We start from the raw sequence: 26,917 nt of genomic DNA on the forward strand, positions 1-26,917 counted from the left end.
TTTTAAGTGGAGAATGGTCACTCTTCGTTTTCTGTATTTTGTTCCTGAAAGAATGATTTGTGTGTAATATTTTCTTTATTATGTAAAGGTCTTCAGACCTTTCATGACAGTATTGCAGTGATTGTTTCATGTCATTTTGTCCTCCAAAAATCATGCTTTTCTATGAAAGGTTGCCAGGCTAAAGATATAAAGCAATCACATTTGAAGTCTTGGCCACATTAAGCATTGGTGTGTAGGTGGGGGGTTTCCTTTTGTCTTTGTCTTTACCCCCTTTCCTCACCCTATGTCTGTATAACTCGTCATTCACTGATTGGCATCAGTACTGGAATCAACTATGTCAAAGGGTTTGAGTTTGTTCTTTGCATATGAAAAAGAAATCCTTTATAAAAGGAAAAAAAAACTCTATCATCTACTAAATACAATTGCTTTATATAGATTGCTACCAAAGGTACTGAAATCTTGTATCTTGAACATCATGATTAATGTGTGTTCTTGAACCCACTGATGTAAAACAACTTGGTGCCATTTTAAAAGCAAAGAAAATTTTATTTTTGGTGATGGATTAAGTTTAGCTACATTTTTGACATTTCTGTAGCATACTGTTATTTGGATCAATGTTCAGTTATTTTCCTTGCTGTAAGTTTGTGATGCAATGTTTACCATCACCTCATTTATATTGCTGTTAAAAGATCAGTAACTGGCATATCCATGGTTAAACAGCGAGTTGAAGACCAGAGTAAGGTATTAAGTTAACATTGCTGCTGTTGTGCCTTAAAAACAATCAAATCCTGGCAGTTTCACATGGCTCCACCTAATTGAACAGCCCACTGAAACCCATGGCATTTGTTGTAATTTGTTTCTTATTTTTCCTGTGTAAATGGAATATAAAATGCCTCTTTGAAAAAAAAAACCTGCTTTTATTTTTGATCATGTAAAACCTGCTTTGGTGGTTGTAGTCTGTTTATTTTTGGTATAGATGCAGGAAGGTATCTTTATAATAAATTTATTTCTTCAAGTCTCCATTTAGCTGAATGAGGCAACAGAGATTTTATGGAAAAATCACTTCCAAAAAGCTATTACATTACAGTCATTTGGAAACAGTAATATAACTAACCATATACTTATTTTTGTATTCAATTTGGAATGAGGGCTGTTAAATTACTCTAAGATAGCCTCACACTTTCTAAAGCAGGGATATATATATATATATATTTCACACTCCACAATTTACTGTTTGCCAGTGTGAACATAAACAGTAAGTTGTTTCTTGGTTTGAATTTTCAGTTTGTCATCATGAAATTCCGTTGTCCTCCTTTTCCTAATCCTTTTGGAAAAGAAAATTAATTTAGTATTTTTTATAGCAATCTAGTATTGCTCCCTCTGCACAGAGCAGAGTGGTGCATATGTTTCATTATAAGCTCAGTTTGGTTCCCTGTGCCATAAAAATGAATTTACATTTTTCTTGCCAGTCTCTTTTCTATAAGTCTTGTAGCTTTTGTTTGTTTGTTTGTTTTTGTTATTATGAGGATGTTACCTTGATGGAAAGTGAAGATATGCTAGAAAAATAAAATTACTTTGTAATAACTAAAGCCCTATTTATACCAAGATAGACAAGATGGCAAGGATCTAGAGCAGGGTACCAATCTACAGATCTAAATCTGTCAGCTGTTTTCCTGCCTCTGCTTTATCTGATTCCACTACTTGTCCTTCTAGACTCTTACAAGGAGGGACAAACAAACCCTTTCTACCCTTCGATCTTTTTTTTTGGTGTGTGTGTGGAGCTGGATTGAACCCAGGGCCTTTTGCATGCAAGGCAAGGACTCTACCAACTGAGCTGTATCCCCAGCCCTCTACCCTTCTATTTTGATGCTTTGGTGAAATGAAAAGTAGTTCATCCTCATATAACTTTTAGGAGCTCAAAGCTTGAGACTGAAGATAGTGGATCTTCTGTCTGTCAGGAATGGGTCTGTTCATGGAATTCAAGGTGAAGAATAGTGGGATTCAGTGAATGTGAGAGGCAAATGTCGCACCTTACGTTGATCTTCTGTTGGGTTTGATAACTTTCACTGATCTGTTTCATAAGAATTCCTGTTTTGCAAAAATGTGCTCTGTTTTGGTTCTTTAGGGACAGTGCCAAGATCTGAGAAAGAGAAAACAGCTGGAGTTACAGATACTTTCGGAACCTATTCAGGCATGGGAAGGGGAAGATATTAAAACCTTGGGAAATGTGATTTTTATGTCACAAGTAATGGTGCAGTATGGAACATGTGAGGTAAAGTGCTTTAAATATTAACATTTTCTTCTATGTTTCATATTTTTCTTCCTTTATTTGTCCTTCTATCAAGGACAAATGCTTGAGTATTCAAATCAGAAACTGAACACCCCTTCTTTGCCCAACAGTCTGCTAGGTGCTATGGGAAATAGAGAGAATGAACAAGCTTTGCTTTCAAATAACATACTAAAATAGATTCAAATGCAAATTGCAACTAGAAAACAAACAGCAGTAGGGTCCATAGAAATTCAGAGAAGGGAGCAACCAAAAAGACCTTATAGAGACAGGACTCAAGGAGTAAGATGCTAAAAAGAAAAAGGGAGGATAAAGTAGAGGTCATTTTTATTTCAAGCGAGAACAGGAATGTGACTTTTTTCTGTAGGGCAGTAAGAAAACTAGACTTCGGGCATCAGAGGAAGCATTTTAGACATAGTGAATGAAAGAAAAGGTTAATTGAATCAGGTTTTGAAGAACACTGGACATTGGGCTAGAGCAGTTTAGATTGATGCAGCAGGCAATAGGAAGTAATGAAAGATACTGAGTAGCAGAAAAACATAATGAAAGGGCTGTTTGACACTTAATCTGGTGAACACATATATCAGATGAGGATGGGACTAGAAACAGAAAGGGCAACCTGAATGGGAAGTGAGAAGTACCCCCAGCCAAGGTGGTGGTAGAGGTAATAGAGCATAAGAGGCAACTCTGAAACATGCTTAAATGGGAAAGTCAATGGGAATGGGTGACCCATGGGCTAGAGGAGATGATGAATGTAATTTTAGACCTGTTAACTTTCAAGAGACTATAGCTATCCATGTGAAGATGTCTTGGAGGCAGCTGTTGAAATAGTATGGAAATGTGGGTGATAGGTCAGAGTTACAGGCAGAGATTTAGATGTCCCTGACAGATGTGCCTTCCTAGGAGGTAAATATTCAAAGAGAAGCACAGGGGCTGAAGATAGATTATTTCTTTTAAGAAGGGGGTAGGGTAAGGGAGAAAGGTTGATTATGTCACCTGCTATGATTTATCGGGTGTTAGAATTGTCTTCCCTCTCCCAAAACATCTTCCTATATTCCCAGATGTGCCTCTGGCAGAGATTCATTACTTTGGGTTAATAAGCAATCTCATTGAAAATGCAGATACCCTGGGGAAGGTTAATGCAGTGAGTCTAACTATTAGTCATTTCACATCTTTGGGATAAATCCCCTGGGTGAAAGGAGGAGGAACAAATGCCAGAAAAAAGAAAGACAAATAGGAGGGTAGAAAAGAATTGGGGGTTTGTGGTATCATGGAAATTCCTGGAGGAGCACTCGAAAGTTGTCAGCAAGCTGAGTGCTCCAGAAGGTTCAAAGGTCAAGGAATGTGAGAACCAAGAAGAAGCCATTGGATTTTGCTAGAAGGCAGTTATTGATGGCTTTGAGAAAGCAGTAGGGGTGCAGTTAGGGAGGGATCAATGGGAAGAAAATGAAGGCAGCAAGTAATTTGGCAATAAAATGTCAAGAAATGAGATATTATGTATAAGGAGTCACATGGGAAGAGCAAAGCCTTTTAGGACAGCAGATCCACATATGTTAAAGGCAAAAGGGGAAAAGCTTAGTAAAGCATGGGAGGCTGCAGGAGGAAGGAGGAGAGGAGATATATGCAGAAGAAAACTAGATGAGAGAAAGGTTGGTGAGAATGTAGAGCACTTGTTAGAATAGTTAGCCTCTAAGTGTTAACTCTTCTCAAATAGGAGGAGGTGAATACAGACAGGCATGCAGACAATTGTGGCTAAAATGGCTGGGCATGAAAGTCAAATGGAAATTTTGCATTTACCAACTGCATGTCTGTTTAAGGGATTCCAAGAACCCTCATATATGAAGATTCTTCTAATGCTATAAAAATATAGTTAACATTAATGCATTATATGTATCTCAAAAGAGCTGGGAGTGAGGATTTTGAATGTGCTCACTGTAAAGAAATGAGAAAAGTTTAAGATGGTGGATATACGAATTATACTGATTTAATCATTACACAATGTATACATGAAATATAACATTGTACCATATAAATATGTACAATTATTATGTGTAAATAAAAAACCCCACAAAATTGGGCTGAGGAGTGCAGCTCAGTGCTAGAGTGTGTGTTTAGTATGCGTGAGGCCCTGGGTTTGACCCCCAGCACTATTCATATACAAAACCACAATTTTTAAAAGTGTGTTTACTTCTGTGTTTTATGTGGATATAATTAATTATCCTATTTTTGATGATTAAAAATAATTTTGTGAATAAAAAATTCACATGCATTAGAGCATAACTCAAAAGCCACTTCATGGGCTGGGGGTGTAGCTCAGTGGTAGGGCCTCTGCTAGTATGTGTAAATCCTTGGGTTCAATCTCTAGTATCACAAAAAAAAAAAAAAAAAAAGAAAGAAAGAAAAAAAAGTAAGAAACCAATTCTTTTGCCACTTTTCAAAGTAAAATTGTATTTTTGTTTTGTGAATTTAGAGACTTATTTGTGCCCAGGCCTAGCTCATTGCACTGGCTACATAAACTGTTGACCTTTCAGGCTTATGTATTTGGGAAACAAGCGTGGTTATTTGTATTTAACTTTATGTTTAAGAAGGAGAGAGAAATTGTGTGTTTATGTCCATGTGAAAGTATAATTAAACTAGTTTTGTGCTTTGAGGCTGAGTATGTTTTTTTTTAAATCTAAAATTCTTAATAAAAATGACCAATTTCTATTCTCCATTTAATATTTTCATTCCACCACAGGAAAAAGAGGAGCGATACCTTATGTTATTTTCAAATGTCTTGCTAATGTTATCTGCAAGTCCTCGGATGAGTGGCTTTATCTATCAGGTTAGTAGATTTCATATAAAACAAATGGCAGGACCCACATGAAATAGGCTTCCATTCAGACATAATGTCTCCACTATGGCATTAAAAGCTTAAGCCAGCAAAGGCAGGCAGAATGTTCTGATCCTTCATTGTAATTAAACAGCTTATCAGAACAGATGTTCATTAGATCAAAGACCTTTGTGTTAGTAATGAGTTTGTCCTGAATATCTATTGGTCTGCTTCTGAACTGGGTTTTGAATGTATAAATAGAAATCTAAGTCTACAGTTGGATAAATTAGCAGCAATGTTTTATAGGTCCATATCATTATTGGTGAGAAAATACAGAGCTGGCACCTGCTCCTGTGATTGTCTTATTACAGTCACATCACATAATTTGGGTATCTAAGATGCAAGTCATTAAACTCCTTAGGAAATTAAACTTCCCTCAGTGTGCTCCCAAGATACAGAGTGTTATAAGTTATTAATGCCTGTTATATCCTGGCCCGACCATGGCAAATTTTCATAAAATTGAGCCTTTTCTTTGTTTACTACTTCATGTGAAAACGTGTTCAAAAAGTAAATCTTTTTGTAAATCCTGATCTTATTGTTTAGGGTGTGTTAGGCAAACACAACCCTTGTTTCCTCTTTGCTTCCTTGTCTGATTAAAATTTTAAACAAGGAAACATTATCTATCAACAGGCTAGAGAAATATATCTACCTGTAATTCAGCAGTGATTTCAGAGAGGACCAAAGAATCTAAGAGAGATATATAAAATCATAGAATTAATGGGAATCTACTTTTTTTTCTGGTAGGGAAAAATATCAATACCAGGAATGGTGGTGACTAGATTAGATGAAATTGAAGGGAATGACTGCACATTTGAAATCACAGGTAGGTAATTTTCACTTTTTCATGCAGCTACTTCAAATCTTTTTGGGGATGAAGTGGAGTTTAAATAAATAAATGCAATTATTTTCTGTTATACAGTCCATGAGAAAATTTTATGTGGACATGGCACAGTATATTCCATTTCTTGGAATAACTAGGATACAGTGATAGAACAGAGAAGTCACCTGGTCATTTAAAAGCCTTGGCTTTGCCATTAGTTTCAATCTTCCCTTGCATAAGAGCTACTGGTGAGAGCTAAAGAATAACAAAATGGACTGATGTAAATGTAATTTTCTCTCTCTCTCTCTCTGTCATCTATTCCCTAGTGGCAGAGGATCCAAAGATGTAGACTTTTACCAGCAATCTTAATATCCCCCTATGAATTAGCAAGATCTGGTTATGTTTCAAAAAAGTGCTAAAAAGCCATGAAACTTTCTTCACAATTTGAGCAAAATGCCAGATCTTGATAATGCTCTCTGACATTTTGGGCTGTTATTCCTTTTGCCAGGCCTGTGTGATTTACATGTAATGACTGCACTTTTTGCACTGATGTGGTTCAGCAGCTAAGACTGGGATAATGACCCCTGACCTTACCAGTACTCTTCTTTCCCAATAGAAAGCATATAATTTGGTATTTGCCCAAATCTTATTCTGACTTTAATATTGGGGGATCCAGTACAAGAGCCTCACTTTAGACTATGAACTAGATGCACATTCTGCTTAAATTTTTGGATTGCTATTTTGTTCATAGTGAGGTTTTACACTACTTCTAAGAATCTGTAAGTGGAAGAAATCAAGTACAGTTTTATAAAGCAGACATGAATATTTATTTACTTTCTTATCATAGCTTATCTATTCCTAATATAGAAGTTTGAAAGGGTTATCCATGAATATGAAGACCTCAGAAAATAGACACCCAAGTCTTAGTTGCATGAGGTATATTTATGAATGAGACAAACTCAAGGTTTTCCTTGCCTTTTCTTTTCAAATGTTCACAATCGGATGATGCAGGTAACATAGTAGAGAGAGTTGTGGTCCATTGCAACAATAGCCAGGACTTCCAGGAATGGCTGGAGCAGCTGTCCAGACTGACTAAAGGACCTGCCTCTGGTGGTTCATTATCCAAAACATCATCATCGTCATGTAGTGCTCATTCCGTAAGTAGTCCATTTTTTTCTGCCCAGGAATGCTTACTTCAGATCTTGCCTGCTGAACACTTAATACGAAGCAGTGAGCACAACCTTCGTCTTTGGTTAGTCTTTCATTCATAGATTTCGAAGTACAGTTAAACCTCACTAATTCTGATTTCTCATTGTGAGGCTCATCCAAATTAATAAAAAGTTTCATTTAGAGGTGTGCAGTTTTGTTTGACAGTATTCAGATTCTCCAAATAACTACTAGCCAAGTGTTTTCAACCGAAAGTCCTGCTAAGATGTTTTCATGATCAACAAAACTTACTTTGTTTAGCAACTGTTATTTTCATATTAATAATATGCTGAGTCAAACAAATAGCTTATTTTCCTAAGAACTTAAACATTTCCATGTAACCTCACTCATGCTATCACATTTGCTCAATAACCTTCTTCAAAGATAAACTTTCAGTGTTGTCTTCCTCTGAGTTCCTGCATTTAGAATTCATGAAAATTGAATTGATGAGATTTTACTGTACTTGTTGAGTGAAATGGAAGATATGCTGTGTTGTCTGTTAACACTCAAACCCGTGATGCTAAAATTCCTATTTTGAGCACTGTGCATTGTGGTGGTAGAACATGGGCTTTGGCCTCAGATCTGTGTTCAAATCTTGACTTTGCCAACTACTAGCTAGATTTCAATTGCTGAGTCTGTGCTGTATGTTGTTCTGATAAAATAACCTATTTAAACACCTGTTTGAGTTCTAAACACATCACTGAACTCAAATGTTGCCTGGTACACAACTTTCCTCTCTTCTAGAGGGGAGAACCTTCTGACTTCAATGAAATTGCAGAAGAGAGAGAGAAAGGACAGGATCATGGGATGTTGAGTCAATTTGTGCTATTCTTTAGAGACCCCATAATCTTGAGTGGAAAGTGCCAGTTCTCAAACTGGAGACTTTTGTTTCCCCATCATTTCCTTTCTATGGCTGGCTTTGCTGACCCAATGAAGTGATTGTGGTTGTCTTACTGTGTGACCCAAGGTCGGGTTCAGATGGCAGATTGCCAACATCTCATAAGACGTTTTCCCAGTCTTTTAGCTCTACTGGACAGCCCCGAGGACCCTTGGAGCCTCCTCAAATTATAAAACCGTGGAGTTTAAGTTGTCTACGACCTGCACCTCCACTTAGACCATCAGCAGCCCTAGGTTATAAAGAGGTAATTTTGATACATATGGTATAAAATGCTTCTGACAAGCTAATCTTGTAGCTTATTCCAAACAGTTCTGTGAGAATGTGCTAAAATGTACGATAGGTGATATATGTCAGTTAATCTTGAATTACCAGGCTCGGTGATTTTTTTTGTTTCTTAATTTTCTATTTCCCTTTTGTCCATCTACAAAAGTTTATCAGATACCTACATGGTTAATGTGCACTGCCTGAATTTTTCCAACCTCCTCCTGAAGTGCCTCTGGTTTACCTTTATGTGATTGTGAGAATTCTTTAAGATAGTTAACCATGTACACACATCTCAAATGAGAGCCACTTTATTTGGAGTTGAATTTTCAACAAAACAGACCCAATTCTGTATTTTGGAGCATTTTGACCTATTAAGCCAAATCAGGAAAGTGTTATAGGAGCAGGCCATGAGTTCAAACTATGAAAATAATATTTACTGCAGTGGGAATGGGAAAAGAATTCAATGGAAGAAATGTCTTTTTAAAGAGAGGTTTCTTGTCAACAACCTTAAGGGTCATTGGACATCTGAGTAGGTGGGATTTCAAGGTGGTGGTGTTTTTTTTTTCTCTCATAGTTGCAGTTAGGTCAGTCACTAGCTTCTATAACTGTGTGGAGTGTTAGTTTTTCCATATAGTGGGATTTTTTTCTCCCTCTAACCAATTTCTTATAGTTTTAGCTTTCAGAATAAGTGCTTGTTTATTAATATCTGTTTTTAAAATAGGTCTCATTGAGGGAAGAATAAGTTTGTGACAGTTATGATATAAGCTTTAGAATTATACTGCAAAGGCAGCATATCAAATGTGTGTTTCAGTGGATGATGCAGACTTAGCTCAATTTTGAGTATGTTTTGATTTTAACCACCATGCTTCTGCTTTGATTAATTGTTGCCTCCAACTCTTAGTGCAGTAAAAATAGAACAATGTATGAACATTGGAGGAGATTTTTTTGGACACTTTTGACCCAACACAATAGGAGAGAAAATGCTTGAGTTGAATCTGAATTGTTCACCTCTATTCAGAATTTGGCCAGAAAACTGTCCCATAGATTTGCTTTGGAAGTTAACCTGAAATTCCTGCAATCATCTACTTTTCTTCTTTGATTACCTAAAGCAGGAGTGCCACTTCCTAGTTATGTAGGTCCCCTTTTCAATGCTGGATAATTTATAGTTGTCAGTTATTAAATTCAGTGCAGGGGTGAGCTTTGAAGTGTACAGTTGACTTAATCCTTCACATAACTAATCTATTAAAACTAAGGCATGATCACTTTGTTTCTGCTGGAGAAAGAGATTTATTAATATACTCTTACTATGCAGTGTGTATTTCAGTTATTTTCAGTTTTCGTTATTCTTCACAGTACTGTATTCTTTGGACTTCTGCATGATGAAATTGCACCTGAAACTAATGTGGGAAATGTGATGATATTCTTTCTGTGTAATTTATGATAACACTAACATTTCAAATGTTGTTTTAGAATTATTGATAAATGGATTTGGTCATTATAACCATCGACCTCTCACGCTCATCTTCTCTTTCTTTACATATTCATTTTAGAGGATGTCTTATATCTTAAAGGTAAGGGTAGAACAATATCTTTGGCTTACAGTGACATATGTTGTGCTGTAACCTTTAATGAATGAAGCTTTGCTTTATGCTTGTTTTGTCCCTTGTTATAATTGGTGGCTCAAATATGAAGATGCGATTCTGACATGTAAGTACTTTCTTCAAAAAGCAGGCTTGTGAGAGATACATAAAAAAGTATCATCTTCTATGTAATGCTTAAAAGGTCCATTTCCTGTTTTTTTAAATACTGTTTTTTCCTCTTATTTTTGTCACATGTGAGTTTTTCATGTCTGTCTGTTTTTAAGCCTAAGTGGATCACTGTGGCTAAGCAAAAGGAATGAAATTCTTTGTTTAATATATTTTCTTTCTTTCTTTTTTCTAATTTGTTATATATGACAGCATTATACATTTCAATTCATAGTACACATATAGAGCATAATTTTTCATGTCTCTAGTTGTATACAAAGTAGAGTCACACCATTCAGGTCTTCATATATGTACTTATTTCAGGTCTTCATACATGTACTTAGGGTAATGATGTCCATCTCATTCCACCATCTTTCCTACCCCCATACCCCCTCCCTTCTCCTCCCTTCCCTCTGCCCTATCTAGAGTTCCTCCATTCCTCCCATGCTCCAACCCCCATCCCCTTTATGGATCATCCTCATATCAGAGAAAACATTTGGCATTGTTTAATATATTTTAAAATACTAATGATCATCTATGTATCACATATGTACATTGCATGGAAGATTGGGATAAGGTAATCATGACAGTTTTTCCCTAATGTAAGATTTAATCCATTTGCTTGGATATTGACAATGAGCACTCTTTTTCAATTTTCTCTTCATTCTTAAAGCAAAAGCAAATTTAGTCATTCCCTTCTCCACTGTCTACTAATTTAAAGTATGGCTTTATACATATATAGGTCAGCTTGTCTGTCGGTATATTACTCCTAACCCAATCACTTATTGGAAAATCCTTCACTTGGCTCTTCTCTCTGAGTTTGGAAAAATTACTTAATCTCTCTGTCTTAATATTTCCCATTTGACAAATGAACATTATATTTTTTGTGGTGCTGTTGCTAAAAATACTCTTAAAAGTAGTTTTGAAGCTCTTTGAAAAGTGATAAATTCTATATTATTAGCCACAATTATTATTTAATTCCCTTCAAATGGTATCAGTGGGGAACATAAACCAACTTAAAAATATTATTATTTTTTTCTAGGGTTGGTACCCATTACTTTCTCTGCAGATGGTACCCTAAAGGCATTTGGCCTCATCTTTAGTAGACTGTCTCCATTCTTATTCTCATTGTTATGGCACTTGAGAGGATAATATCATCACCTGTATTTTATCTAACCTTGTAGAGTTTATTTGAGTAATTTTTATTATGTGAAGTATTAAATTTTGATGCACTCCTAACTATCCAAATAAGAGAAAGGTATTCTATTGTGTTTAATTTGCTCTATTTTAATTTGAATTTGGGAGAGAATTTTAATTCATTAAGAGAACTTTATCCTTACAGGAGTCCAGTAAAAGCCCCAAAACAATGAAGAAGTTTCTTCATAAAAGAAAGACTGAGAGAAAACCATCAGAGGAGGAATATGTAATTAGAAAAAGTATGTGTTTTGTATTTTCTGAAAGTTATTTATGGATGAACTAACATGAGAATTTTTTCAAAGCACATGATCAGAGCAATTTGTTCTTGGCATCATCAGTTATATAAATGCATAGGTTTGGTCATCTCTAAGACTTTTAAATAAGTACTTCTTGTCATCTTAGGCAGACATCATCTATTTTTATGACACCGAACATTTTGCCCCACCTGGTTTAGAACTGCTAGCGGGACCCATTTGCTAAGGATACAATATTTCTTCCTCTTAGTTTCTGATGGCTGAAATGTTTTCCTGTACAGTGTAGACTAAATAGATCTGAATACTGAAGCCTTTCAGGAAGTCTAAAGCTCAGTGATGTTTTCCGTCAAGGAATTGGCCTGCTGACATCTAGAAAGAGGGCTTTATTTAGAGGCAAGCTGCAAAGCCAGTTAGCCAATCATACATACCTATTTGGCTATAATACTGTGGACAAGGTACTTTGAGACTCATGTAAAAAAAGCAAGTCTCAAACAGGTGGTAGTACTATGTGCATTAGTAAAAATTATAGTTTTGATGAATTCTTGCTGGATTCTAACTTCTGCATGCCTCATCCCCCACATACACCTTGAGTATTTTCATCAACTTATTAACAGGGTGCCTTCCAGTCATTTTAAGAATGAGTTGGGGAGATGGGTGAGAAGAGGGAGAGTCAATGAATATGCCAGCTGGTTGGAAATATGGATGGGGGTTAATGTGGAAAGTTTTCTAGAGAAGTTGAGCCTTGAAATTTGAAGGAGAGGAAGGCTGTGGTATATTGGATGAGAGCTGAAGCCAGTATCAAGTCCACACTGTGATTTTGGCCTCCAAGAGATGGCAAACAGGACTCTCCAATTTAGAGTTCTGGGCTGCAGGAGCAGGCCTCTCTCAGTGCAGAGCTCTGTGGGGTTGCTATCACTCTTCTCTAGCATGAGGATCTAATAGTTGTTTCTACTGCCTTTTAGAAACATTACTCATCAGAGAGGTTGGTCCTTGGTGGTGAAGTGTGCTGCATCATTTTGAGGGTTCAGAGGCATTGATCTATGAAGTCCTTTTTAATTCAATTTGACAGGTACAGCTGCTCTGGAAGAAGATGCTCAGATTCTTAAGGTGATCGAAGCCTACTGCACCAGCGCCAATTTTCAACAAGGTAATGCCTCAACTAGATTCTTTCAAACTACTTTCTCTAATGACTGGTGTTTCTTCCTTTACTGCCTACTGTCTCTTAGAAGAGAGTGGGGGGGAGGNGGGGGGGGGGGGGGGGGGGGGGGGGGGAGGGGCAATGCACATGGGGTTGCAGGGTGTGGAAAGCAGGTGACTGAGTGCAGAGGAACGGTGCAGGACTGCATCTTTCAGATAAGGCGGTTTTAGCTACTGAGCGGTTTGTTTACCACTGTTGCTTTTCACCCAGAGAGAAAGAGATGCAAGAGGGAAAAAGTTGGAGGTGATCGAAATGAGAACAATTTGAAAAAGCCATTCATTCTCCTTTGAAGTACACAGATACCTGCACCAGCACTAGTTAGGAATTAAAGAGCCCAGAGACTCAGTTCCTGTGTCTGTGAACTGATGCTAATCTCATGTTAGAGGCAGATTTGGAAAGGAAGTCAAAATACTATCTTTGATCAGCTGCATTTTAAATAAACAATGCTTCACCAGAATCAAGTTTCAAAGTTTCTCTGAAAATCTGGATATGTAGCAGTGTAGCAGTGTAGCAGTGTAGCAGTGTAGCAGGGCTGTTCAAAATGTATGAGATTGATCAGGGAGCTCTGAGGTGAGGTTATTTCCCTACACAACTTGCAGGCTACAAAATGAAAGCTGGATTATGTTTTCTGATGCTTTATAAAAGCCAGGTCACATGGATAATGTCTTTTGTCTGCCATTATCATAGACATTCAAGATACTGATTGTGAGGTTTTCATATTTGCATAAGAAACAAATGTCCCACAATGCTCCATTTGAACAGCCACTTATCAATCACTTGGTGTGGGAGGGGACTTTTTAGGCAGACTGCTTTCACATATTCTTTCAAAGTATCTGAGTCTGTCAAGAGGAAAGCATTCCACATGGAAGTCAACCATTTGACCATGAAGGGACACTTTCTGCTTCACAGACAAAACCTGGCTGTGACTTCAGGCATGCCCAGTTTTGAAAACAAGTTTGGAGGATGCAGAAGAAAAAAGTCAGAGCAGTTTTTATTGTGAAAGTTAGGAGTACAAGGGAGACAAGCAGACACCAGAAGGAGCATATTCCTATAGAATCTGACCTCATCTCTGTCCCCCACCACTTCTTTTCACTTCCATAGTGTTCACCCATCTACTCACAGGCGAAGGTATAAGCAGGTGTCCTAGCCTGAATATAGCCACGTTTATGCCCCTTCTCCTTAGCTTCTCTTTTGCATATTTGACAGATGCCAAGCCCAGTCAGATGTCCTGTTTCCCGGGAACTGACTGCTCTTTGTTTTTGCTGCATTTATTTATCAGTCAGCCAGTCTTCTGTACACTTATTATGTATCTACAAAGTGCTATTCCCTGGAGAATGTAGAGACACATCTCACCTCATGAAAGCAGGGAATGATCAAGTGAAGGCAGTGAGTTTACACAACTCTGAAGGAACTTGGCCAGCATCTCAGAGAGACCAAGGATTAAGCACTTGAGCTCATAGAGGAAGGATCCAGAAAGAGGAGGAAGTTGAAGATTCAGGAGAGCTGTTTGGTCAGGCCTCCATGTCTGTTTTGTCACCTTTACTGTGCCATTGCCTGGAGACAGTCTGAGCAGAGAGAAGTGTGGACACTTGAAGCTTTTCTGCTGGCATGATGATCTCATTCTACCCTGGATCAAAATAGTCTTAAGTGGCTGGGCATGGTGGCACATGCCTGTAATCCCAGTGGCTCTGGAGGCTGAAGCAAGAGGACTGCAAATTCAAAGCCAGTCTCAGCAACAGTGAGGCGTTAAGCAACTCAGTGAGACCCTGTCTCTAATAAAATACAAAAAGGGGCTGGGGATGCAGCTTAGTGGTTAAGTTCCCCTAAGTTCAACTCCCTGTACCCCCCAAAAAACAGTTTAAGTGACCCACCATTCCCCTTTAGGACCACAAAGAGAAGAAATGAGCAGGAATGCTGCTTCTGGAACCCCTCAAGAGCATTGTGTCTAATGCAGTGCTGCTTTCAACCTGAACTTTATTAAAATTATAGAATAGCATAGCATAGGATGTGGTGTGAATGTCCTAGAGAACTGCAGGCATGGAGCAATTGCTAGTTAGCTCTTTGCTGTAGCGGGCAAAACGGGAAACTCTAGGAGTCTTGATTGAGAACGGCTATTACAGTGATCATTTCATGTTATTTTTCCTGAATGCAAAATGCCCCCTCCAAATTAAGTAATATATTTTAGCATTTAGAATTTCTTGTGCCAGGAAAAATAGTCAGCAAATATTCATCTCTGAATACAAGGTAGCAGGATGCTATGAACAAAGACCCAACCGTAATGATAGTGGAAAAGAACTAATTCTTACAAGTAATCTTTGCTAGTCACTTATCCCTCTTGCAACCCTCATTTGTAGGTGCTCGCAAAGATTCTGTTCCACAAGTCTTACTCCCCGAGGAAGAGAAACTCATCATTGAAGAAACCAGAAGCAATGGCCAGACCATAATTGAAGAAAAGTGAGTAGAGCAGGTGACATCTTTCCTGTTTTGTCCAGGGGCTGGAAAGAAAGTCAAGTCCTCTGCTGAGCATGCAGTTGGGGGCCTTGGGAGGGATATCTCCCTTACAAAGGGAAGGAAACATGGGGAAGGAATGGTGGAGGGACCAAAATCCTCCAGACCAATTCCATTTGCAGCCAGCTCCCCCAGAAAGTAATGTACTTCAGAGTACCCAAGAGTTCAGTGCTCTGGAAGGTATATAGGAATGCCATAGCTGTGATTTCCCTGCCTACAGGGGTGCCTCTCACATTTTTTGAGTCAGGGCTAGTCTTTCACATTGTTGACCTCAAAGTCCTACAGTAATCCAGTGAGACAAACATGATTCTCACCACTTTTCCAGATGAGGAAGCTGAGATTCAGGGAAATTAAGTCTCTGATCTACCTTTCACAGAAGTAAGTATGACTTGGAGGATAGATACCTTATGGCTCATAAAATAAATACAAAGTAGTTAAAATTAATTTGTTTAATCTTGAGTCATTTCTGAAGTCAGACCTGAATTTGCACAAGATAGCATATTTCAAAGTGCTTCACATCATTATGTATTCTTACATCTGGTGTATAAAGTGATATGGCAGAAATGGTAAAGCACTTGGACTGGGGTTGTGGCTCAGTGGTGGAGTGCTCACCTTGCATGTGTGAGGCACTGGGTTCCATCACCAGCACCACATCAAAATAAATAAATAAAATAAAGATATTGTGTCCATCTACAATTAAAAGAGAGAGAGAGAGAGAGAGAGAGAGCGCACGCGCGCGAGAGAGCGAGAACGTGCATGCACGCCCAGGCCTGGTTCAACTCTTGATTCTGCTACTCATTAGTTGTATGACCTGGGGCTACTTCCTTCACCTCTCTGGACTTGTTTCCTCATATGTACAATATGAATGATAGCAATGCTTTTAAAGTTGTTATATGAACAATTATAGTTAAGTATAAAAGCTAGTACTCAGTACATAAATATAATAATAATAAATTTTATTATATCTATATTAGTCTTCACAATTTTCCTAGGGTTTCAGGGAATGTGGTTTTTATCCCCATTTTATATGCAAAGAAACTAAGGCCAAGAGAAGATGAGAAGGAAGCTGGTTACCCAAAGTTAAAAGACTAGTAAGTGGCAGGATCTGAACTGGAATGTAGATCTCTAAACTCCTTGTTCAGGGATAGAGCCTGAGAAGAAAGACTGCTTCACAGCTTATCCAGGGTACTTCCTCATTTTTTGTAACATATGAAATAGTCCAGAAATAATGCCCTGATTTTGTGTCATGTGAGGTCAGTTATGGTCAGGTAAGTGAAAAAGGCAATGGTTTAGCAGAGCTACTGTAGTATGGACAGGGCCTTCTGACACTTCTCATTATACATTAAGTGATATTCATTCCTGCCTTAAAGCCACAGAAATCCAAACCTTATGATGGGAATCTAAAAAGTTAAACTCATAGAAGCAGAGGAATGGTTGCTGGAAGCTGTCATGGTGTAGAGGAAATGGGAACTTGTTGGTCAAAGGGTATGAAGTTTTGGTTAGGCAGGATCAGTACATTTTAGTAGACTTCATGTACAGCATGGGGTCTAAATTAACAATACAGTACTATATATTTGGAGTGTTCTAAGAGAGTAGATTATAAGTGTTCTCACCAGACACCTTAAATAATACAATTTTTATTTGTTAATTATATTTCAAGGTGGGAAAAACTTTATGATAGTCTAAGTCTCTTGTTTTCTGGTTATACAAGCTGGGAGTAGCCAAGGAGGAGGGAATTACAGAGAAGGTGCATTACATGGCTCTGGAATGCAGCAGTTGTTCTTCCATGAAAAGAAAGCAAGTACTAGTCAGGGCAGTCCCATTCCCCACTGGCTAGAGAAATACTGCTTCCCAGGATCCGTATGTTTATGGAGTTCAGTATTACTTAATTGTATGTTGGTGCCAGTCGTTCATCTGTGAATTTTCTCTTTATGTTCTAGAAGCCTCGTTGATACTGTTTATGCCTTGAAGGATGAAGTCAAAGAACTGAAGCAGGTAATAAAATTAAAAGTCATTTTCTCTGATAACAGAACCTCTCCATCTTCCTTGCTCCCCACTGGGAGATGCTGTCAGGAAAGGCCCAGGAGCAAGGTGGTAAGGGGCAATTTTTATTTTCCTTGTGTCATCAAGGTGGGTTTTATTGATTTTGCCATGTGGCCTGGAGTTTAGATTTCTGAGGCTTAGTTATATTCCTACTTATCAGTTTGAAATAGGGTTCCAAACTTAGTTATGATTATTTTGATTTGACATCTGTAAACAGAGCTTCAGAAAAGGCATATCAATCAATTGTGTGTGTGTGTGTGTGTGTGTGTGTGTGTTAGTCAGCTTTTCATTGCTGTGACCAAAATACCTGACAAGAACAACTTAGGGGAAGTTTATTTTGGGCTCATGGTTTTGGAGGTCTCAGTCTATGGTCTACTAACTCCACTGCTTTGGGCCTGAGTGAAGCTGAATATCATAGTGGAAGAGCCTACTGGAGGAAAGCTGTTCAGCTCATAGCAGCCGAGAGGCAGAGAGAAAGAGACTGAGGAGCCAAAATATAAACCCCAAAGACACATCCCCAGTGACCTCTCTCCTCTAGCCTTATGCTACCTGCCTATAGTTACTACCTAGTTAGTCCATTCAAATTATTAATCTATAAAATGGATGGATTAATCCATGAGTTAGGTTTCAGATCTCCTAATCTATTTCATCTCTGAACATTCCTGCATTAACCCAGGTACTTTCAGGGGACAACTCTTATCCAAATCACAGCAGTATATAAATGTAAAGAGAACCATCAATCATGGTTTGTGGATCCCTAGTGAGTTTGATGTGATTGGAACCTCTTAGGTAGAAATACCAAGCTGGTATTTGGGGTTGTGGACATTGTGCTCAGGAGATGGGGTCACTACCAGAGTTGTTGTTGTTACTATTATTATTATTATTTTACTTTTTAACTGCTTTATTAACTTTAAATTTTTCCATGCAAATGGGTAAAACTCTACTGCTAGCAGAAACTTAGGCTGGGTGCAAAGGCAATCTTCATCAGAAGCTGGCAATGTAAGACCCACTTGACACATGGAAATAACAAGGTTCACAGCAAACAGGAAAAGGACAATACAAGGAAAAGGAAAACAGGGGGAATCACAGTATTAATCTCATGGAAAATTGCAGAAGTCAAGGCATAAGGCAAAATTCATTATGATGGTCATGGTGATTAGAGAGCTCCCCCTTAAGAATACCAAGACAATTTCTCAACTACAGTTCCCTAAGTTTTCTCCTGATTTCTCTCATCTCCTTCATGAACATTTCCATAGCATCTCCATCTCCTCCCATCCCATCATTGATCTGCCTATTGGGTATGGCCCATCGAAAATTAGGGGCAAGTTGGCAGGCCTGTCCCCATCTATTGTTTCCTGCAGGCTGGTAGCCTTTACCTCCTCCCAAAGGGTGGTCTTCCTCTCCATTCTGCACAGGCTGCTCCATTTCTTTGTTTTCCTGGGCCTATCCTTGCCTTCTCCCCCTCCTCTGGATTCTCACCGCCAGGTGCGCTGCTGCGACACTGGGCCCCACAGACCTGCTCTGCTTTCCCTGGGCCCGATGCCAGCCCACCATGCACAGGGCAGCAGGGAGCTGGTAGCTAGACATGAGTGACCACTACCAGAGTTATTTGGGAGGTCCCTTAGTAGACACTTGGGTTGAAAGAGAAGACACTAAGTGACAGGAGTGTTAAATGAAAAGAGGGCCAGGGTAGGTCAGACCTTGGAGAATGCTTGTATTTCAGTAAAGAGGAATGGAAAGGGTTGGGCAAAGGTAGGTGAGAAAATTGCTTTGTCTTAGAAGCTGCAGGAACAGAGTTTGAGAAAGAAAAAGTATAATCACGGGTAAAAGGTGCCAAGAAGATTAGCAGGAAGAGCCTGGGAAAGGCTCGCTCTGTTCAGTAATTGACAGGTCTTTTTCCATTGTAGGAGAATAAAAGAATGAAGCAGTGCCTGGAAGAAGAATTGAAGTCAAGAAGGGATCTAGAAAAACTGGTCCGGAGGCTGTTGAAGCAAACAGATGAGTGCATTCGAGCTGAATCCAGTAGCAAGACCCCGATTCTTCCATAACCATCACTGTGCGGCTGGGCATTGTGCTTTTGGTGTATCTTCAAATGTCTGGCTGAATGATTTGACTCATTTTGCTCACTTCTATGGCTTCTGTTTTGTGTTTGAGTCTCTGTGTGTATATGTGTGAGTGTGCTCAGGTATATGTGTGTGTGAGTCTGTGTGTTTGGGTGTTTGCTGTTGATCGATTATTGGTTGATTGGTTTTTGTTTTCAATGAAAAAAAGCAGAAGGTGGTGGTAGAAGTGGCCCCAGCATCTTCTTCTTTCAATAAGAAGAGAAAAGCTAATGTAGGCAAATGGCTTCAGTGTTCTTCAGATGGCCTTCATTTCGCAGTGCCTCTGCAATAGCCATTGCCCTCTGGTCATGCTTGTTGGGTTGACTGTTTTCATAAAGTAGCTGGCCATGGAGTAATAATTATGAACCCAGGTTTCCCTCTTCACTTCCTGTGCTCAGCTGCTCCTCAGTACTTGATTTACTGAAGGCAATCTTCCTGAGCTATGAATAGAGTAGGGATCTACCCGACTATTCCTAGACTGTCATATGCCACCCTTCAATCACACTATTTAAAACTATTGCCCTATGTTGTCTACAAGACCAAGAAAACTATAGTACCCTGATATTTTTTGTGCTGGTGTACATTTTAACTAGGTGGAGCAGAAGCTCTGGTCATTCATGCCAACACCAAATCAAGCAGCAAATTACATTAGGCAATCCTCCTTCAGCTGCAGAGTTGACCAGCTCTTCCTAGTGCATGATGGGGTTCCCTCCTCCAAGCCTTCTGCCTAGTGTGTAAGTTCTATATTTCTTCTGTGCTTTTAGCCAACCATATTGAGTGCTGTGTAAACTAGTATGTATGTGCTTTGCTTACTTTTTAAAAAAATGAACTTAGAATGTGAGTGGTTATTTGACATTGCATATTCAAACTGCAACCTCTCATTCTTTGAAAGAATCTACATTGAGAATGTATTGTGCCATAATAGACATGACACTCACTTTATTGCTTTCCCCTTTACACCATGAGAAGTTGTAATAATCATTAGCCTCTTTTGAGTAGGACTGTAAGCATTATTTGCAGAAATGTGAAGTTGGTCCAGTTTGTATATCCAGAATGAAAGGCTCCTCTAGTAGCTCTGTTGGTTCCTAGTGATGCTGATTATTTGAAACTGATTTACTCAAGTTACTTATTGAATCAGACCATTGATTTTGTAAGTATCCCAGAAATTAGAATTGTGAGAAACCAGGTTTAGAAGAGAGTCACAAAAGAACAGTGCACATCCAAATTCAGCTCAATTCAATGTCTATCCAAGACTATAGGACAGAGTAATGCAGCCCACTCCTCCTTCCCACCTAGACAGGGGACATTTGGACAGATGGGGAAGGTTACTGGAAAGAAAGGCAAACGGTCAATAGGTTGATAAAAGTTGTCCTGCACAGATACATTTGATGCATTCCTAATAAATGTGCGATTTGCAAATGTTTAAAAATCAAACTTGGAACTTGAATCCCTCAGCTTGCTGAGGAGCCCTTTTGCTTTCTGGCACTGAGAGTCTCAGGGTTCCATAGCTTTATGGTACAGGGCTTCTGTGTGTCTGCTGCATGGCAGAAATTACAGCATCCACAATCCAACATCAGCCAATCACACACAGACATCTTCGGAAGGTGAATAGTGAATATTTCTAAGAATGGTTATTGTTCGGTTTTTAAGCACAGAAGTTTAGATATGACATCTTTCACCTCAAAATTAAAACAATAACAACACAGATCTTCACATCAGCCCTGTCTGCGTTAGTTAGCAGCTTGCAATAAATGTGCAAAGTATATCCATAGGAAACGTTTTTGTGACTATAAAATATTTTAGTTGATTGCTTAAGATATTGAAAGATCTTTATTTTAAAGTGATATGTACATATGCATGTTTTGGGGACTTGGCCCTTCTGATGAGAGGCCCTTGGTACTCTGGGTAATGAAGCTTGTGCAGAGAGCTGTCCGTGCTCATACACTAAACAATAATATAAAGGAAATGAAGCCATGTTAACCTGAGAGAAGTGTCTTCATAGCTGTGTTGTTTACAATACTCTATAAATGGGTTCTTGTTCCTCTGTAACTAAACTGCTGCCTTTAGAGGCCTCTCAGTTTCTTCTCTGTCATGTCCCTTCTTACACAAGCGCAAATTTTCTAACTTGTTTTTAGTTTAAAAACTTTTAAAATTGACATTTTCCATAAAGAAGAATAAACAGTGCTTTATAACATAAGTGACTTGTTTCTATTTTTTCTAGGTGGAATGAAGAAAGATTTCTTTTTTTTTCACTTTTAATTGTTTAAAGTTTCATTTTATTTTTAATTGAAAAATAATTGTATGTACTTATGGGTATAGTATGGTGTTTCTATATATATACATACATACATACATACATACATTGTGGTAGATCATATCAGCTAACAAACATGTCTCTTGTCTCAAATAGTCATCATAGCTTTGTGGTGAGAACATTTATAAATTCTCTCTTAACTATTTTGAAATACATCATAAATTATCATTAGCTATAGTCAGCGTGTTTTACAATGGTCTCATATACTCATTCCTCCTAACTAAAACTTTGTACACTTTGATGAGCATTTCCTCATCTCTCCACCCCCACCCCAGCCTCTGGAAACCACCATTCTATTCTCTACTTCTGAGAGTTTCACTTGAAATTTTTATTGGTGTACATTAATTGTACAGAGTAATGGATTCCATTGCAGCATATTCATACATGCAAATAATCTGATCAATTTCACTCCTTAATACCTCTCCTTGCCTTCCCTCTTCCCTCCCCTGATCCTCTTCCTCTGTCCATGATTTCCTTCTACTTTTCACAAGAGATTTCTTTTTTACCCTCTAGCTTCCATATATGAGAGAAAATATATGACCCTTGTTTTTCTGAGTCTGGCTTATATCACTTAACATAATTCTCTCCAGTTCCATCTGTTTTCTTGCAAATGACATAATTTTGTTCTATTTTATAAAACTCCTTTAGTTCCTTTGGATAAACACTGAGAAGTGGTATGGCTATGGTTGTTCCATGTTTAGTTTTTTGAGGAACCTCTGTACTATTTCCATGGTAGCTGGACTGATTTATAGTATCACCTTCCTCCCACACATGCTTGCCAGCATGCATATATATATATATATATATATATACATACACACACACACACACACATACATACATACATATTGGGGGAGGGTATCAGGAATTGAATCCAGGGGCATTTTACCACTGAGCCACATCCCCAGCCTCTTTTATATTTTATTTAGAGACAGGGTCTCACTAAGTTGCTTAGTGTCTCGCTAAGTTGCTTAGTGTCTCGCTAAGTTGCTGAGGCTGGCTTTGAACTTGTGATCCTCCTGCCTACCTGGTGTCTACCAAGCCACTGGGATTATAGGCATGTGTCACCACACCTAGCTTTGTTATTTGTATTTTTTTTACTTTATTTATTTTCTATTTTTTTCTAATTAGTTATACATGACAGCAGAATGTATTTCGTTTCATTGTATACAAATGGAACACAACTTTTCATTTCTCTGGTTGTAAGCGATGCGGAGTCGCACCATTTGTGCAATCATACATATATTTAGGATAATAATTTCTATCTCATTCCACCATCTTACCTACCCCCATGCTCCCTCCCCTCCCCTCTCTCCTTTGCCCCATCTCAGTTCCTTCATTCTTCCCATACCCCCTCCCCCCCATTATGGATCAGCATCCACTTATCAGAAAGAACATTTGGTCTTTTTTTTTAGGGGATTGGCTTACTATGCTTAGCATGATATTCTCTAACTCCATCCATTTACTTGAAAATGCCATAATTTTATTCTATTTTAATGCTAAGTAATATTCCATTGAGTATATATACCACAGTTTCTTTATCCATTCATCTACTGAAGGGCATCTAGATTGGTTCTATAATTTAGCTATTGTGAATTGAGCTGCTATAAACATTGATGTGGCTGCATTACTATAGTATGCTGATTTTAAATCCTTTGGGTATAGACCATGGAATGGGATAGCTGTCTTGAATGGTGGTTCCATTCCAAGTTTTCTAAGGAATCTCCATACTGCTTTCCAGATTGGTTGCATCAATTTGTAGTCCCACCAGCAATGTGTGAGTGTGCCTTTTTTTAAAAAAAATTCTTGTTTAGTTGTAGGTGAACACAATGCCTTTATTTTATTTATTGTTATTTTTTTTAATGTGGTGCTGAGGATCGAACCCAGTGCCTCACATGTACAAGGCAAGTGTTCTACCACTGAACTACAACCACAGCCCTATATGAGTGTACCTTTCCCCCCACATTGCCACCAACACTTATTGTTGCCTGTATTCATGATAATTGCCATTCTGACTGGACTGAGATGAAATCTTAGAGTATTTTTGATTTTCATTTCTCTAATTGCTACAGATGTTGAACATTTTTTTCATATACTTGTTGATCGATTGTATATCTTCTGAGAAGTGTCTGTTGAGTTTCTTAGTCCATTTATTGATTGGGTTATTTATTTATTTATTTATTTATTTTTGGTGTTAAGTTTTTTGAGTTCTTTATATATCCTAGGGATTAGTGCTCTATCTGGTGTGCATGTAGTAAAGAAGTTCTCCCACTCTGTGGGCTCTCTCTTCACGCTATTGATCATTTCCTTTGTTGAGAAGAAGCTTTTTAGTTAGAATCCATCCTATTTATTGATTCTTACACTTGATCTTAGCCAAAAGGCCGAGAAGCGATTGATTCTTGATTTTTTTTTTTCTTGTGTTTTAGGAGTCTGGTGAAGGAAGTCAGGACCTAATCCGACATGATGAAGATTTGGGCCTACTTTTTGTTCTATTAGGCACTGTTATTTTTATTCTTGATGGCTGCTATTCTTAGTGGAATGAGATGGAATCTCAGTATAATGTTGATTTGCATTTCCCTGATAAGCTGAACATTTTTTTCATATAATTGTTAGCCAAATGTACCTCTTCTTTTTTTTAAAGCAAGAGACAGAACCATCTTTATTTACTTCTCCTTTTTTATTAGTGCATTATAGTTTTACAAAATAGTGGGTTCATTGGATACATTTGTATAAATACATAATTTGGTAAATTTAATTGCTCAGTACCTCCTCTTTCCCTTCCTTCTTCCCTCCCTCTTAATTCCCATCCTCTACTCTGCTGATCTCCATTCTATTCTTGTGAAAATCACCCTTTTGTCCTTTATTTATCTCTAGTTTATATATATATATATATATATATATCACAGTTTCTTTATCCATTCATCTACTGAAGGGCATATGACAGAAAATATATGAACCTTGATTTTCTGAGTCTGGCTTATTTCACTTAATATGATGTTCATATTGATGCCACCCCATTTATTGATTCTCATAGTTTGATTCTTTTATATTGCATATAAAGTGAGTTCATGCCACATCTGTCTTTCTGTGCCTGGCTTATTTTACATAGCATAATGTCCTCCAGGTTCATCCATGTTGTCATAAATAACAGCATTTCTTTCTTTTTAAGTATGAATAGTATTCCATTGTGTGTATGTGTATCATATTATCCTTTCATCTGTTGATGGAAACCTACGTTGGTTTCACAACTTGGCTACTATGTATAGTGCTGCAATAAATACAGGAGTGCAAATAGCTCTTTGACATTCTAATTTCATTTCCTTTGGAAATGGTGAGAAGGAATGTAGATGGTTTTTAGTTTGGGGGTAGAATTATTTGCTAGTCCAGTCTCATTGGGACCCCCTAGCCAATCTCTATCTTTTCTACTCAGGGAAGTTTCTCTTTCATGGCATGTATTATCTCTGTAAAGTAGGGAGCAAATATCATCTGCCCATGAATTTGAACTTTTCTTAACTTCCCTACCTCTATTATTTTGGCCCCAAATTATAAACTATTTGTACCTCTTCTCATCATTTCCCTTTTAATACTAAAAAAGGATACATTTATTTTCCTGTTCAAGCTTATCCCTTGATCTTTAGTCTTGTCCTTGTCTATCTTTATATTTTATATGACTTTTTTGATCAGTGAGATCCTTTATTTTGTCCACAGTCAAAGGCTAGTGTCATCTGTCAGGAAGAAAACATTTGTTCTACCTAAAGGTAGATGAGCTGTGTAGGATCCCTTGCTATCCACCATCCATTCCTATCCCTTTTTTATTTATCCTCCTGGAAACAAAGGCCAAAAAGTACATTTCTGAGAATTCCTTGCAGCTATATTTCTGGATAAAATGAGGATTCTGATGCATTTTAAGTTCTGCCAATGAGATTTGGAGTACTTAAATTAGGCAGGAGCTCTCTTCTTGGAGCATGGTGGCCTGTAGGCAGTTCTAAATACATGTTTGTGGCTTCTGTATTCCACATTCCGATATGTCTACTAAACCTTTGTGGGTGAAAGGCTATGTGACAGCATTCATGGGCAGTAGTAGCAGCAGTAGCTTCATGACATTTGGATTCCAACTGCAGTGGGATGAACTTGAAGCCGTTAGATCACTGGAAGTCCCTTGACTCCTACTTCTATAGCCCTAGGTTTTGGTAGACACCTAATAGCCTTTCTGTCTGATACACCTTCAGTGGTTAACCTTTCCTATTCTGAACCAATAGATATAGAATTGTACCTCTCATGTGCTAGGCACTGTACTGTGTTTTATATTAAGTTCATGTAAGCCTCCCAACAACCATATGATGTTATCTACCATTATCTCCATCTTACAAATGAACAGAGGCACAGAGATGTTGAACAATATGCTAGTACGTGGTGGAGCTGGGATTTAATTTCCTGAGCTATCTGCCTCTTGGACTCCATCTATCTCTTTCTACCACATTTCCTCCTCTGCACTTGACACCTGTTAAGGCTTCTATCTTAGCTATCTACCCTTGTAAGGTCAATGATGAGCCTTATTTATTATTGACTCTTTTTAGTTATATGTGATGATAGGATTCATTTTGACATAATTATAAAAGCATGGAATATAACAATGAGCTCTTAATTGACAAATTCAGATGATTGCCTGCTAATACCTATCTTGACCTCTCTAGAGTATTCAACCCTGCTTTCTCAATAGAGCTCTTTTTCCTTTGTTTTTGTCATCCTTCACTTCCTTGTCCTTCATTCAATCTTTCTGGTCACTCCTCTATCTTCTTTGCTGTACCCATATCCTTTGCCTGTCCCCTGAATATTGCTGATCCTTAACATTCTTTTTCACTCTCTAGCCTCTTCCTGAAGTAGTCCTATTATTTCATTTATAAAAATGCAATGATTTCCACATCCATACATTTTTTTTCATTCTGACATTTCTCTTGAGCTCTGGACCCATGGATGCAGCTACCATTTCAGGTTGTACGTCTGTATCACCTCAAAGCTAAAATGTGCAAAACTTTCAGATGAGGAGACAAGGGATGAGAGGAGGCAAAAAAGACTTGCATATGGTTATAACGTTGGTAAATAGCAGAACCTCAGTTAAGGCTATATCTGCTAGGCTCCAGAATTAATCTCCACACTACAATGAATATTTCTTTTTTTTTTAAATGGGCATGTGGTTCACAAAAAAGAG

The 26,917-nt window shown here is 38.0% G+C and overlaps 1 protein-coding gene and 1 pseudogene across 5 annotated transcripts in view; one reads left to right on the forward strand and one right to left on the reverse strand.

Moving 5' to 3' along the window:
- The window catches only part of Arhgef6 (Rac/Cdc42 guanine nucleotide exchange factor 6), a 105,846-nt gene extending 84,255 nt beyond the window's left edge, over positions 1–21,591 (forward strand). For 2 of the 5 annotated variants that reach the window (XM_015498033.2, XM_015498034.2), the window contains 11 exons: positions 2,126–2,272; positions 5,025–5,111; positions 5,904–5,982; positions 6,991–7,136; positions 8,202–8,327; positions 9,898–9,918; positions 11,435–11,528; positions 12,613–12,690; positions 15,096–15,195; positions 17,190–17,244; positions 19,200–21,591. In XM_015498033.2, the coding sequence (XP_015353519.1) occupies positions 2,126–2,272; positions 5,025–5,111; positions 5,904–5,982; positions 6,991–7,136; positions 8,202–8,327; positions 9,898–9,918; positions 11,435–11,528; positions 12,613–12,690; positions 15,096–15,195; positions 17,190–17,244; positions 19,200–19,340 (1,074 nt within the window). In that variant the 3' untranslated portion in view covers positions 19,341–21,591. The remainder of the gene's footprint in view (positions 1–2,125; positions 2,273–5,024; positions 5,112–5,903; positions 5,983–6,990; positions 7,137–8,201; positions 8,328–9,897; positions 9,919–11,434; positions 11,529–12,612; positions 12,691–15,095; positions 15,196–17,189; positions 17,245–19,199) is intronic. The other 3 variants (XM_048797020.1, XM_048797021.1, XM_048797022.1) reach the window with 3 other exon arrangements.
- LOC107152534 lies at positions 18,358–18,890 on the reverse strand (annotated as a pseudogene).
- Positions 21,592–26,917: the final 5,326 nt, after the last annotated feature.

Source organism: Marmota marmota, unplaced genomic scaffold (assembly GCF_001458135.2).
Source record: "Marmota marmota marmota unplaced genomic scaffold, marMar, whole genome shotgun sequence".
Taxonomy (NCBI): domain Eukaryota; kingdom Metazoa; phylum Chordata; class Mammalia; order Rodentia; family Sciuridae; genus Marmota; species Marmota marmota.